At 40.1% G+C, this 13,934-nt stretch overlaps 1 protein-coding gene across 1 annotated transcript in view; it reads right to left on the bottom strand.

Annotated features, from left to right (window-relative positions):
• Nucleotides 1-13,934, bottom strand: part of SEL1L3 (SEL1L family member 3) — a 104,092-nt gene that overhangs the window by 7,127 nt on the left and 83,031 nt on the right. Inside the window, exons 17-22 of the mRNA XM_044680677.1 lie at nt 12,085-12,175; nt 11,884-11,968; nt 10,803-10,912; nt 3,877-4,004; nt 1,085-1,187; nt 910-982 (exon numbers count right to left, since the gene is read on the bottom strand). Coding sequence (XP_044536612.1) covers nt 910-982; nt 1,085-1,187; nt 3,877-4,004; nt 10,803-10,912; nt 11,884-11,968; nt 12,085-12,175 — 590 coding nt within the window. The remainder of the gene's footprint in view (nt 1-909; nt 983-1,084; nt 1,188-3,876; nt 4,005-10,802; nt 10,913-11,883; nt 11,969-12,084; nt 12,176-13,934) is intronic.

Genomic DNA, 13,934 nt, shown 5'->3' with positions numbered 1-13,934 from the left:
TTGTTTTAAGTCTCTATCCTTGCTCTCAAAAATATATAATCTAGAACAGGAGTTTGGAAGCTTTTTTTTTAAATTAGCCCCTTTGGCAGTTTAATTTAGGATCCTGTCTCAGAATAATGTTCTTGGGACAGCTAAGTGGCTTAATGGATAAAGAGCCAGGTCTGGAGATGGGAGGTCCTGGGTTCAAATCTAGCCTTAAACACTGCCAAGCTGTGTGATCCTGGGCAAGTCATTTAAAACCATTTACCCAGATCTTACTTTGACCTTGGAACTGAAACTTGAATTAATTCTAAGTCGGAAGGTAAGGTTTTTGTTGTTTTTTTTTTAAGAATAATCTTCTTAAATGCATAAAATAAAGTTTAACATAAAATTTCAAAAGAAACCAACTATGTAAATATATAATTATGAAAAAATATTTTTAAAATATCCAGAATATATAAATATATTTACATTTCGTAATATATAGCCATATTAAATAATAATATATAAAGAATATAGAATAACATATAGAATAGGGTAATTTTTAAGTATCCAGATCTAGAAGACAAGGTAAGATGCATGTATATTTAGGAATAGCCATATTACAATGCAGTTTCTGGCAAGTTTCATATGAAGGCCACAAACTAAATCCTGGAGAAATGCCAAGAAGGGGGGATCACAACAAATGAGGGGTGAGCAGGGAAGGTACTCAATTCCCTGTCATGAAACAAATACTTATTTTAGTAAGGCAGAGAAGATGAAATGTGAACTGGGCCCTGAAGGGAAAAATGGCGAGTGGGGATCAAGAGGTATTCTAGGGAGATGGAATAGTGCTAAGCAAAAGGAAAAGTGAAGGCAGGAAAGACTTTAGAGGAAGAAAAAAAAACGCTCCTTTTTTCTGTCATGGGTTTGACTTAGATAAATCATTACCTGAGACTGATTGAAAATACTGGACTGCCAATGCGATCAATATGGACAGCAGAAAGGTTCCCAGAAAATAGATCTGCCAAACATGGAGAAGGGAGTATTAGATGAATGAAAACCCTAAAGGGCAAGGACTGTAAAGACAGCCAGTAGGGGCGAGTTGGAGGGAGATGATACCTACCAGAGTGGAATGCAAAATTCCATGACAGATAATCCGCAAATAAAAATAAAACAAGGCTAATGAGCAAGGGCTGAGCGAATCTTCATGACTATGGCTCCAGCACCTACAATGAAAACCATACATCATCCTGATTATTTGACTTAATTTGGTGGTAGCGCTGATTGCTGATATTTCAAAGTATTCTACAAACCAGCCCAGTTCTTCTTTGTGAGCAAGAACAATTTTGGGATGGGAGACAGATTTCAAAGCCAAGCAGAATGGTGCCCTAGCTTCCTCTTCAATTTTATCTTGTTCTAAGAGCTTCAGGTGAATTCTCAAGGACAACTCTGACTCCTCTGGGTCATCAAATAAAGCCATATGATTCTTGGTACAAAGCAGAGGATGTTGGGGCGGTATTCTGATAAAGCAGGGTAATCCCTACCTCTTAGAGCATTTCTGAGGAAAGCTAGAGGCACAGCTCGTACCTCCAGAGCACTTTAAAGTTTGAGAAGAGTTCGTCCAATGAGCTCATTTTGATGGCCACCAATGGCTCCATAAAGGAAGGTTCTATTTTACAGCAAATAATAATGGATTTCCAGGTGGTGCAGTAAAAATAGAATGCCAGGCTTGGAATCAGGAAAACGCATCTTCTGGAATTCAGATTTATCTTCAAACATTAGCTGTGTGACTCTGGGCAAGTCACTTTAACCCTGTTTGCCTCAGTGTCCTCATCTGTAAAATGAGCAGGAGAAGAAAGCAGCAAACCACTCCAAGTGTCTTTGCCAAGAAAACTCTAAAAGGAGTCGCAGGGAGTCAGATATGACTGAACAGCAATAAAAAGGCAAAAGAGGGTCTGAGGTAGGATTTCAAATCATGGATCAAGTCAGCTAACTCAGGGCCCACCTCTCTATTCACTCCATCCTACTTCCTTCAAAATATTGAAACCTGAAGAACACCATCTAAATTATTAGGCTGTTACCTCATTTGCTATGATACCCTTTCCAAAGCCTGGATGTGAAGGAGCTTTGGCCCCTTTCTGAAAGTATGCCCTGAGGTCATGGAGTGTTAAAGCTATTAAAGTGTTAAGAAAATAATAATAAAAATTTAAAAAGAGGGAAAAAATAAAGCTGGGAGAAACCAGGGGCTTCCCCACATAAGCTCCTCATTTTACAAATGAATCAGCTACTCTTCAGAGACTGCCTGAAGGTCACCAAGAACTTATCTCTTCTCCCTCTACTGACCCTATCTTATTTTCCCTGGGAAGTTAGCTGGAGAGAGTAGATATGGAATCTGGCTGAGAAACAGGGAGAATTCAACAAGGGATGAATAAAGTGCCTGTGAATCATTTACTGTATGCAAAGCACTAGGCTAAACACTAAGGACAATGCTTAGGAAAGAAGAAGAATCAGGACAGCTAGGTAGCACAGTGGATAGAGATCTGGAGTCAGGAGGATCTGGGTTCAAATTTGACCCCAGATTCTTCCTACCTGTGTGATTGACAGCGCTTGCCACTTTTCTGTCTTGGAATTGATACTAAGACAGAAGGTAAGGGTTAAAAAAGAATAGAATAGAATAGAATAGAATAGAATAGAATAGAATAGAATAGAATAGAATAGAATAGAATAGAAAAAAGAAGACAACCCTTCCTTTAAAGTCTAAGGACAAGGGGGCAGCTGGGTAGCTCAGTGGATTGAGAGCCAGGCCTAGAGACAGGAGGTCCTAGTTTCAAATCTGGCCTCAGACACTTCCTAGCTGTGTGACCCTGGGCAAGTCACTTGATTCCCATTGCCTACCCTTACCACTCTTCTGCCTTGGAGTCAATACTGTGTATTGACAGAAGGTAAGGGTTTTAATAAAAAAAAATAATAACTAAAAAAAATAAAGTCTAAGGACTAATTCAAATCCTAGCCCAGACTCTTATGGGCCATGCGACCCTGGCAAAGTCACTTAATCCCCTGCCTCAATTTCCTTATCTGCAAAATAGGGCTAATAATAATAGCACCTACCTCATAGGGTTAAGTCACTTAATCTCTCCTTAGTTTCCTCATCTATAAAATGGGGATAATAATAGCACCTACTTTCACAGAGATGTTGTGAGCATCAAATGAAATGACATATGTGAAGCACATTGAAAACCTGAAAGTGATACATAAAAGGTAGCTGCTACAATCACCATCTTCATCATCATCATTCTTATTTATTGGCTTAGTTATACAAAAACATTTCACTCCATGAAAACTCATCTGATGGGGGTTCCTTTCACTATCCCCCATTGGCAGGCCCATTAGGTAGTCATACTCAAAAGAAAGATTTTATTCAGCAATCTGACTTTCTATGAACAACTCAGTCCTTAAATCTTGTGCCTAAGGCAAACAGGAATCAAACCAGCTGGGACTGGCTTGTCAGGGAAATGTGTAAATTCACTTGGTAGCAATGAATCTTGGGCCTTTTTTATTCCTTCTTTGTTATGGTGGTTCTCTTTGTGAGCCCATTTGGAGTTTTCTTGGCAAAGGTATTGAAGTGATTTGCCAGTTCCTTCTCCAAATCATTTTTATCACGGAGGAAACTGAGGCAAACCAGGTTGTCACTTTCCCAGGGTCACATAGTCAATGTCTGGAAGGTGAGTCTTTCTGACTCCAGGCCCAGCAACCTATTCACTAAAGTGACTTAGAAACCTCCTTTTTATTATAGATTCTATTAGGGAGTTAGGCTACTTGGCTATTATGAAATGGAAGGCAGACTTTTTCCCAGAAGCACAAACTTCCCTTTACACAAAAACATCATAATGTCATCAAGTGTAGTCAGGAGCTCACCTTTCATAAAGTTCCTGAAGGACTGAGATGTTACTAGAATAGAGTGTTGGATCAATCTCGAGATATTCCAAAATGTGGTATGGGATAGTAGCTCCCTCTTCGATTAAAAGGGCCAGATTAAAAAACCCCTAAAAAAATCAAAACAAACAACAAAGCAACAAAACAAAGTACAAATAAAATTCATCAGTTCCAAACAAACAAATCACACACCCACACCCCTCATCAGAATGTAAACTTTTACAACCTCCATATTTTTTTTAGTCCTAGTGCCAGATGGTTTTGTCATCTTCATTGATGAGTTGTTTCCCTAAATATATGCATCTGAGAAATTTATTTGCAAAAGAACCAGTAGGCTTTCATAGGGATGCTGAGCTCCATCTGCTCAGAAACTAGTCAACCGGAGGATTTGTTCTTTTCCTTCACTTTCTGAAAACAGAACTAGCTGGAAATTTTGCCTTTATATATACATACATATATATATATATATATATATATATATATATTAGCAAAAGAGGTAAAGGACCAGAACAAAGGCCTTGCCCATTATTTACAGATTATTCTTTGAAGCCTCATCAGCAAGTTGGAAAAGAAACTCAGTATTTTCACAATTTGGTGGAATCAGCATAACACCGGGCATACTTAAGGTCTTTTCACTGGAAAGGTCTCTGCTCTGCTACCTGTTCTCAGGAAGCCTGGGAATGGTTATTATATTTATATTACATATATTATAGATTATATATTATATAAGCCACATTACAGAGCCAGCTTCTACGGGCCAATATTTCATCGACATTTGAGAATTTGGTAAATGCCTCAAGTTAAGGATTATTTATCATTTTTCTTTTTTATTGTCTAGGGGCTTAAGAAAGTGATGGGAAAAGCTCATGATGCAGGAGCAGCTAGGTGGTTCAGTGGATAGACAGCCAGGCTTGGAGACAGCATATCCTGTGTTGAAATTTGGCCTCAGACACTTCCTAGCTGTGGGACCCTGGGCAAGTCACTTATACCCAATTATCCAGGTCTTACTGCTCTTCTGCCTTGGAACCAATACTTAATGTGGACTCTAAGACAGAAAGTAAAGGTGTGTTTTTTTAAGTTAATAATGCAGATTAAACTTAAAATCTGTGGTGTGCATACATATTTTATGGAGATCCAGTTGTTAAATATTTACCAGCACACCCCTTATTATAGCCATGCAGATAGATTCCCGTTAAGGGTTTGAGCAGGGCAAGGAAGAATACCAGGAGCATCACAGGGCTGGAACCTGTTGCAAACTTGGTCACATAGCCCTGAAAGGGAAGACACTTGAGCATAGGGTACTAGATTGTCCTACCACATTTTCTCCCAGCTATGTAGCTGCCTCCACTCACTTAAATATTTTCTAAAGCGATTTTTCCAGTACTGGAAGAAAGTGCTTTGTCCCTTGCCCTGGATCTCTCAGCTCTAGATAAGTGATTTTTTTTACTAGACCTCAGGAGAGAGCCTGGGAGAATGTGTTTGTTGTTCACATCTCAGAGGGTGCATTGTGGGTTTGAGAAATGAAGGAAAGAACCCGGCTTTCTGTGTGTATTTTCTCCAACTCTGCATCACAAGCTATCCAAATCTCATGTGTCTATTTACTGTTTTCTTTTTTCTTTTTAGGTTGTTTGTTTAGGTAGAAATGGAGTTATTTGACTTTAGATTTTATTTATTAAACTGTTTAAAAAATTATACACAAGGATACCTTCATGCTGTGGAATTGTTTATTTATCATAAGAGTTTAAAGAACAGCATGACTTTTTTCCCTTAAAAGTTCTTACTTTTTTTATTTTGAAATCAGAAAGGTTGATCTAAAATGTGTATAAAGGATGTTGTTAAATTAATTTTCAAAGAAATAAATTTCTGAAGAACATGAAAAAAAATCCACAAATCTTCCTTGGAAGCTCCATAACTCTGGAAATTTTCCCTTTATTAAGTTATTCCTTTTAATTTTACTGTCTTCCCTCATTTGATTATTTCTAATTTATCCTGTATGTAGCTTAATTTTCATAGTAGTTTGAAAATTTTCTCCTCCTCCTTGTGTGCTCCTTGAAAGGAGAGTCTTTTGCCTTTTTCCCATAATCTCAGCACTTAGAAAAGTAGGTATTTAAGGGTTATTGAATGGCTGACGAAGGTTTCCCTGTCTTTAGTCTCTCAGCCTCTCTTACCATGCCACAATCTTCCTAAAAATAATGCTTTGAACTCATTACCTCCTCCTCAAAAAAACACATCATTGGTTCTTATCTACAGAAAGGACAAAATCGAAATCCTTCAAGACCTGACTTTTACCTACTGCCTCCCCCAACTTATCTTCCACTGCTCATCTGCACGAATCCTTCAGTCCAGACAAATTCTGTTCCCTGAATTAATTCATTCTCCCTTCCTTCTCTTTTCTCTCCATTTACTCATTGGCCTCTTATTCTTCCTTCAACCTCTATCTCCAATCCTAATTCCTCCCTGAAGCTTTTCCCAACCAGTCAAAGGCTCAATAATGAAGAATCCCTCCAGGCTCTGGTAGCACACTTACAATTCATCTTTTGTTTCGCCCTGAGGATATGTTTAAGGACAAGAGTTGTGCAGTATGAGAAGGCATGGATGAGCCAGGAGCTGCACTAATGGATGGCATCCTCCAGTTGGCGTGATAGATCACAGAGCCATCCCAGGATAGAAGAATATGCTGCCTTGGGTTGTTAAGATTTCTTTTTGTGTATATGTCGATTCAGTTCAATAACCATTACAGTGACTCTTTGTCTCCTCAACTAGACTGCAAACTCCTGGAAGAAACTTATAACGCCCCGAATCTAGCATGGTACCATCAACATGGCAGGCACCTAATACACATTTGTGGAGAATCACGATCAAATCATTCAAAAACACTTATTAAGCACCTGGTTCAAATCCAGCCTCCGGTACTTACTTGCTGTGTGACCCTGAGCAAGTCATTTAACCCTTTTTGCCTCAGTTTCCTCATCTGCAAGATGAGCTGGAGAAAGAAATGGCAAATCACTCTAGTATCTTTGCCAAGAAAACTTTAAAAGGAGTCACGAAGAGCTGGATACAACTGAAAATGACTGAACAACAAAACAAGCACCATTTTAGATACTGGAGATAAAAAACCAAAAATGAAATTATTCCTGTTTACATTCTTTGAGGAGAGACAGCATTTGTCTAGAAAAGCGTATATAAAAAGAATAAAAAGGCATTTAGAGAGAGAGGAGGTGTAGCCATTTAAGCTGACTCTTGAAGAAAGAAAGGGCCTCTGGGAAGTAGAGGTGAGGTGGGGAATACACCCCAAGAATAAGGGAGAGGTAGTGAAGGGTACGAAGGTGGGAAGGCAGTGACAAGGCTATTTGGAAGGACTGGGGAGTATGGGAAAGGGATTCATGTATAAGAAGCCTGAAAGGTAGGCTGGAATGATGTTATAAAGGGCTTTAAAGTCCAACAGAAAAGTTTAGATTCTATCCTATGCCCTAATAAGTTTGAGTAGCTACAGGGAAGTGGTCCTCCCTGCACTTCAGGAAATTCGCTTTGGCAGCTGTGGGGAGGAGGGACAGAGGTAGAGAGACTAATGTAAAAGTGAAATTTGGGAAATGCCATCTAAAAGTATATATATATATATATATATATATATATATATATATATATATATATTTTCCCCTATGGACATGTGGGAGACTTTGAAACTACATTTCCCATGATTCCTCATGGTAGACAGGAAGTGGGATGATGTAAGAGAAGGGATATAAACTCCTGTAGTGACTTTGAACTTCCTCTTTAGCTACTGGGCGCAGGATGAGAGGGGAGGTAATTATGGCTGAAGCGGCAGTTTTGAATTCTTACAAGCGTGTGGTCTAATGACTTTATCTATCAGCATAGCTTTAATTAAAATACTAATTTCTATATTTATATCAGCCTTTATTATTTTTTAAACCCTTGTACTTCAGTGTATTGTCTCATAGGTGGAAGATTGGTAAGGGTGGGCAATGGGGGTCAAGTGACTTGCCCAGGGTCACACAGCTGGGAAGTGGCTGAGGCCGGGTTTGAACCTAGGACCTCCTGTCTCTAGGCCTGACTCTCACTCCACTGAACCACCTAGCTGCCCCTATTTTTAATCTTAATACTAATGAGGATTCTAAAGCAACATTCCTGGTGAAAAGGGATTAGGACAGGAACTAAGCTGTGTGGGTGGACACAAGAGATAGGAAGACAGAAAGAGTAAAATTGGGAACTGATTGGATAGGTGGGATGAAGGAGAGTGAGGATTTGGGGAGAAAGCCAAGGTTCCAACCTTAAGGGAACTGTGGAACTCTTGACTGAAAAAGAAATATTCAGAAGAGGGATAGGTTTGAGGGAAAGAGCTAAGGAGTTGTGTTTGGAATATAGTGAATTCGTGATGTCTATGGGACATCCAATTTGAAAAGTTATTATTATATTCAAGTTGTGATATGAGACTAGAGCTTGGGAGGGAGACTTGGGATGGACATAGAGTGTTCTTTAACTGTCCCATTGTGTCTAAGTCTTTATGGCCCCATAAGGTACTGTCCGTGGGGTTTTCTCTGCAAAGATACAGAAGTGGTTTGCCATTTCCTTCTCCTGTGGATTAAGACAAAGAGGTTAAGTGACTTGCCCAAGGTTACAATGTGAGTTAAATATCTGATGAATTCAGGTCTTCCACTAGCTACCCCACAGATGTAGAGAGATGATCATTAGACCCATGGGATCTGATAAGGTGACCAAGTGGGAGAATGTAGATCAAAAAGAAAAACAGGCCCAGGACAAAGCCTTAGGGTACAGCCACATAAATGATGATCTAGCAAACAAAACTTAGGAGCAGCCAGACAGGAAGGAGGAGGAAAAAGCTGGGGCGATGAAAACCCAGAGAAGTAGAGCATTCAGGAGGGGAGTGTCAAATGCTACAGAGGGCAAAGAGGGATGATCAAAGGAAGGTCAAGATGGTGAGGCTATGGCATATGGCTAGAAACCTCTGGACCTCCTAAACTGGACATTAGCCATTGGGATTTCGGTGGTCTGAGTCCTCCTTCTGCCAATCTCAGGCCTAAGCTCCCCACAGTTTAGCAGGTGGTCTTTATAAGCTGCTGTTGTTAAAGAGAAAAAATCAGCCTCTGGTGGCCAAACTTGAGCTTTTGCAACTCTGTGCTTCACCAGGCTGGTCTTACCATCATCAGACCTACCCCTGATGCCTTCCCAGCTTTGGCAGAGTGACTAGGATTTGTGTTCCCCAGGCATAGACTTTGCAAGTCAGTACTCCCCTAAATGCTATGATGAGAAGGAATAGGGTGGATACAGGATAAACAACAAAATTCTTTATTAACCTTTACTGTTAAAAATGGTCACCAATATCAGAATATTAATATCTACGTCCTGCATAGTACAGCCTATTGCTACTCCACAGGAAAAACAGATTCCTCGCAGGTCAGCACAAGAGACAGAGTGCTGGGCTTGGAGTCAGGAAGACCTGAGTTTGAATCCTTACTGATGTTGTGATGCTAGGCAAGTCACTTAAACTCTCTCAGGCTCAATTTCCTTACTTGGAAAGTAGGGAGGAGAACACGTCACAGAGTAAGAATCAAAGGAGATAATATATGAAAAGTACTTTGCAAACCTTAAAGTACTTTGAGGTGCTAGTTGTCATTATCAACTGTTTCCAAATTCTATTCATTTTCCTGGGGTACATCAATAGGAATTGATTGCATCGCTGGAGTGGTTTGTCTTTTGCTTCTCCAATGGATTACGACAAATGAATGCCTTAATCTCCAAAATTAATGGAGATTAAATGACTTGCCTAATTTAAGTATCTGAGACCAGGTTTAAAATTGGGTTTTCCTGACTGCAGACCCAGCGCTCTATCCACTGAGCCCCCTAGCTGGTTTAAGTGGCTTATCCAAGGTCCTACCCTTACTAGCTGTGAAGCTGGAGCCACTAAGCGGGAGCTGGAGAGATGAACAGATATTGGGATGGAGGACTAAGAAAGTAAAGCTCTGGTTCCATCGATGTTTCTCCCTTTTGCCAGCCTGGGCTTTTAAAGGCAGCTTGGAGGGAGCGAGAGCCAGCAGGGAGAGGGCTACCCAATGCTCCCCTCTCTAGAAGGGAACAAGTGCCCTCTCAGCCAACAGTGCCAAATCAAGGCACAATAAGACAAGTTGGGCTAAGGTCTCCTATCCAACTTCCCCTTATTCCTGAGTTTCGAAATAGGTAGGTCCCCAGGCTTTGCCTGGTCTCAGTTTCCATTCCAGCTTCGTGTTGATATTAATACCAGAAGCCAACACTGGAGAAAGCACTAAATATAGAGATGCAATGGTACAAATGACCACGGTCAAAATGTTTTCCATCAGAAAGTAAATTAAATAAATACTTTAATAATGGCTGAGCAGCTTCCCTCTGGTCAAGAACACCCCACCCAGCCAGGCCTTTTGGAGCACTTTGTTTTCATTTTCTCCACCTTGTGCAATGTTGTGTATGAAGGTTATTCTTTTTCTAAATAGAAGCTCAACAGAGGCAGAGACCACCTTTTATTTACCCCCCCAAGGCACTGTCCACTTTTCTGTACAAAAATGGCACTTGAGATGCACAAAGAAGGAAAGAATAAATGAATGAAAGTGATTGAAAGGATGGGCTAAAAAAATGTCACTAAAAATATAGTCATTCTGCCTATCTCACTCCTCCAACCCCCATCCTCAAAACGAGAACAAGGATAAGGATCCCACTTCCTACGGCACTCTGAAATAACCCATAAAATGGTCCCACAAGGATTGTTAGGAGGATGCTCGTTCCTGAAGATGGCCAGAGGAGCATTCGTGCAAGGGCTCCATTGATCGTAGCAGCTGCCCTCCTCATCTCATTTCTGTAACATGACTTCAGAAACGGAGCACAGGCAGGCATTTGCTTACCTGTGAGTCTCCATCCAGGGCAGCCTGAGCATACATCTGCACAGACAAGTCGAGGTCTTTCGATTGGTTCTGATGGCCATAGTAGTAGAGGTCTCCCATCTTCAGATAGGCTTTGGGTCAAGAAGAAATTCATGCTGATGGTAGCTACTGATCCCCTCCCATTGCTGTTCATCTGATCTCCCACTTTCTGATGACAAGACTTTTATGCTCCCTTAGGAGGCACTTACACAGATATTTGGTGAACTGAATTCAATCAGAAGAGGGGATGTGTTTGCACTTTCCCCATGCCCAGTTAAGCAGGAAAAATCCTTTAGTGACCTATTTGTAATTAAAATAGATATCCTGAATGGACCTATGGGTATTTTAGAGTTCATGCTCAAAATCTGGGCCTGGCCAGATTTTTCTTTGGTGCTGGAACTTAGCAGCATTCCCTAGCACATGGTAGGCATTTAATAAAGCCTTTTTCACTCAATTTATTGCTTAATACCCGAAATCTTGCTGCTGTTTGACTTCTCAACTAGAAATGTTCTTCACTGGCTTAGATAAGCTTCTCTCCCCTAGAGAAAACTCATAGGTTTTTGTTTTTATTTTTAAAAAATCCTTACCTTCTGTTTTAGAATTAATGCAAGGATCAATTCCAAGGTAGAAGAATAGTAAGGGCTAGGCAATTAGGGTTAACTGACTTGCCCAGGGTCACATAGCTAAGAAGTGTCTGAGGCCGTATTTGAAGCTTAGTCCTTCTGACTCCAGGTCTGGCTCTCTATCCACTGAGCCACCCAACTGCCTTGCAAACCCACGTTTCAGAGTTATTCTCCAAATAACTTTTTACTTTGTATTCTGCCTTTTTTCCTCTCCCCCCCCCCCCACTGAAATGGTGAGTTTGAGCAGGTAGCAGATAAGGAGAGACTTATACTGCTATGAGGAATCTGACTTTTAACTCTAATTTTCACCATAGAGGTTTTTCTCTTTCTTAATTTGTTTGAAAATCTCTTTCTTCACATAAAATGGTTAGATTTTTCCTTGTTCCCAAAGTTCTCCTGGTTGTCAATGCCCCAGCTGAGTAGCAATTTTCTATACATACCAAATGCAGGGGCATCAATTTGGAAAACAGAGAAATTATAGTATCGCCAAACACAGTTAACTCCCAAGTATCTTCTGGCCATTTCCTAATGGGGAAGAAGTGGAAGGAAGGAATTAATTCATCAATCAATAAGGGTTAGGGGCACACAGTTTATTCCCCTTAACCTTAAATGAATAATATACAAGTAAAACATTTACTTACTGGTCTCTCCTCACAGATATGAGCTAAATTTGTTTGTGACACTTCAATCCCAGTTTCTGCTGCTAAGACAGAATACAGTAGAGCTTCGTGCCTAAAAATAGACAATTAATAATAAATTTCATGTAGTGGCTCTTAAAAATATTCGGAAAGAATTTTCTACTCAGACATAAGAGGGCACAGAACAAGCAGTTTAAAAAAACATGAAATCACGAGTTTTTTTTAAATGAATACTGTAGATAAAAATACTGCATGAATTGATTTATTTATTTTTCATCTTAAAAGGCTGAATTCACAGATAAGGATTTTGTGAGCTAGCTGGTACAATGGCGACCTCTACTGGGTAAATAATATGTCGGAACTGGGCTGCTTTCTGCTCGAGTTCTTAAATTCTAAAGATGCCCTGTGTTTTTTGAAATCTTCTGCTTTGTGAGAGATTCTCATGGGCTGACAATTCAGAACAGGTTCAGGGAAAGCTGAGTATTCGAGATGATGAGAGTTTGGCATTAGAGTATCAGCTCCTAAAGAAGAGGGATCGTTTTCATTCTTTGTATATGGAACCCTAACATTTACCATGGTATCTGGCATACAGAAAGTATTTAATAAATGCTTGTTGATTGATAGATTTGCTAAACTAGGATATGATTTGAAAGTGGACTCAAGCCATCGAGCCATTGTTTTTATGGTCATCTGGTTTTTTTCAGTCAGGTCAGATTCTTTGTGACCTTATTTGGGATTTTATCGGCAGATATTAGAGTGGTTCACCATTTCCTTCTCCAGCTTCTTTTACAAATGAGGAAACTGAGGCAAACAGGGTTAAGTGACTTGTTCAGGGTCACACAGCTAGAAAATGTCTAAGGCCAGATTTGAACTCAAGAAGGTGTGTCTTCCATGTCCTGCCCTCCATTGTCTTCCCAATTCCATGCCCTGCCTCCATCCACTGTGCCACCTAGCAAGTAGCCCATTGTTTCTATATTTTATATTAAGTCAGAGGGGGTTAGTATTAATAATTCTAAGCTTTTGAAACTATAGGATGGATAGGGCAGCTGAGAGACAGCCCTGGACTTGAAGTCCAAAGTCCTTTTTTTTTTTTAGTGTCTACTCTGCCACTGGCTAGGAGTATAATCTTGGGCAAGTTATGGGTTACCTCAACACTTTGGAGCTCAGTGGCCTTATCTGTGAATGGGGCTAAAAGATGCCCTTTTTCTACTTCATGGGGCTATTGTAGGGATCAAATTAGAGGCATATAAATCACTCTGAGGCTGCAAAGTACTACATAAATAGATTTCACTTATTATTACACTCAACTCTTCCAAAACATTCCAAGTGACTACTAGCAGGGTGGCACCAGGAAAAAAATCAGAGATATTTAGAAGCCAAATGAGGACAGCAAAATCTGAATTCAGCTATGCTGCAGGTCACAGGCAATGTGACTGCTGAGTGTGCTGATTATATCAGACTCCGTTATACATAAGGCAGCAGAGCAATTAGCCATGGTATATAGCAAGAAGGGACAGGGAGGCTTCCAGCAGGGTCAATTTTCCAATATGTTTTTTAAAAAAAATATGTATTTTTTAAACAGTTGCAAAATCACTCTAGTTATCTGCTCCTTCAGAGCATTCATAGAGCCATAGGCAAAGTCCATGCCAGGAAATGCCAAGAAGTAGGAATGAACCCTGGATTTGTAGTCAGAAGCTCTGAATTTGGGTCCTTACTCTGCAGCCTATAAGCCCTGCAACCTTGGGGGAACCTCTTTTCCTCTCTAGTTGTCTCCTTTAGGAAATGGTGAGGTCAGAAGAGATGACAAATCAGGGTGTTTAATTGCTCTGAGTGGCAGACATCTATGAAATGAT

Source organism: Gracilinanus agilis, chromosome 6 (assembly GCF_016433145.1).
Source record: "Gracilinanus agilis isolate LMUSP501 chromosome 6, AgileGrace, whole genome shotgun sequence".
NCBI lineage: Eukaryota > Metazoa > Chordata > Mammalia > Didelphimorphia > Didelphidae > Gracilinanus > Gracilinanus agilis.
The sequence above is the reverse complement of the archived record's forward strand: the minus strand, read 5'-3'. Positions and strand labels throughout refer to the sequence as shown.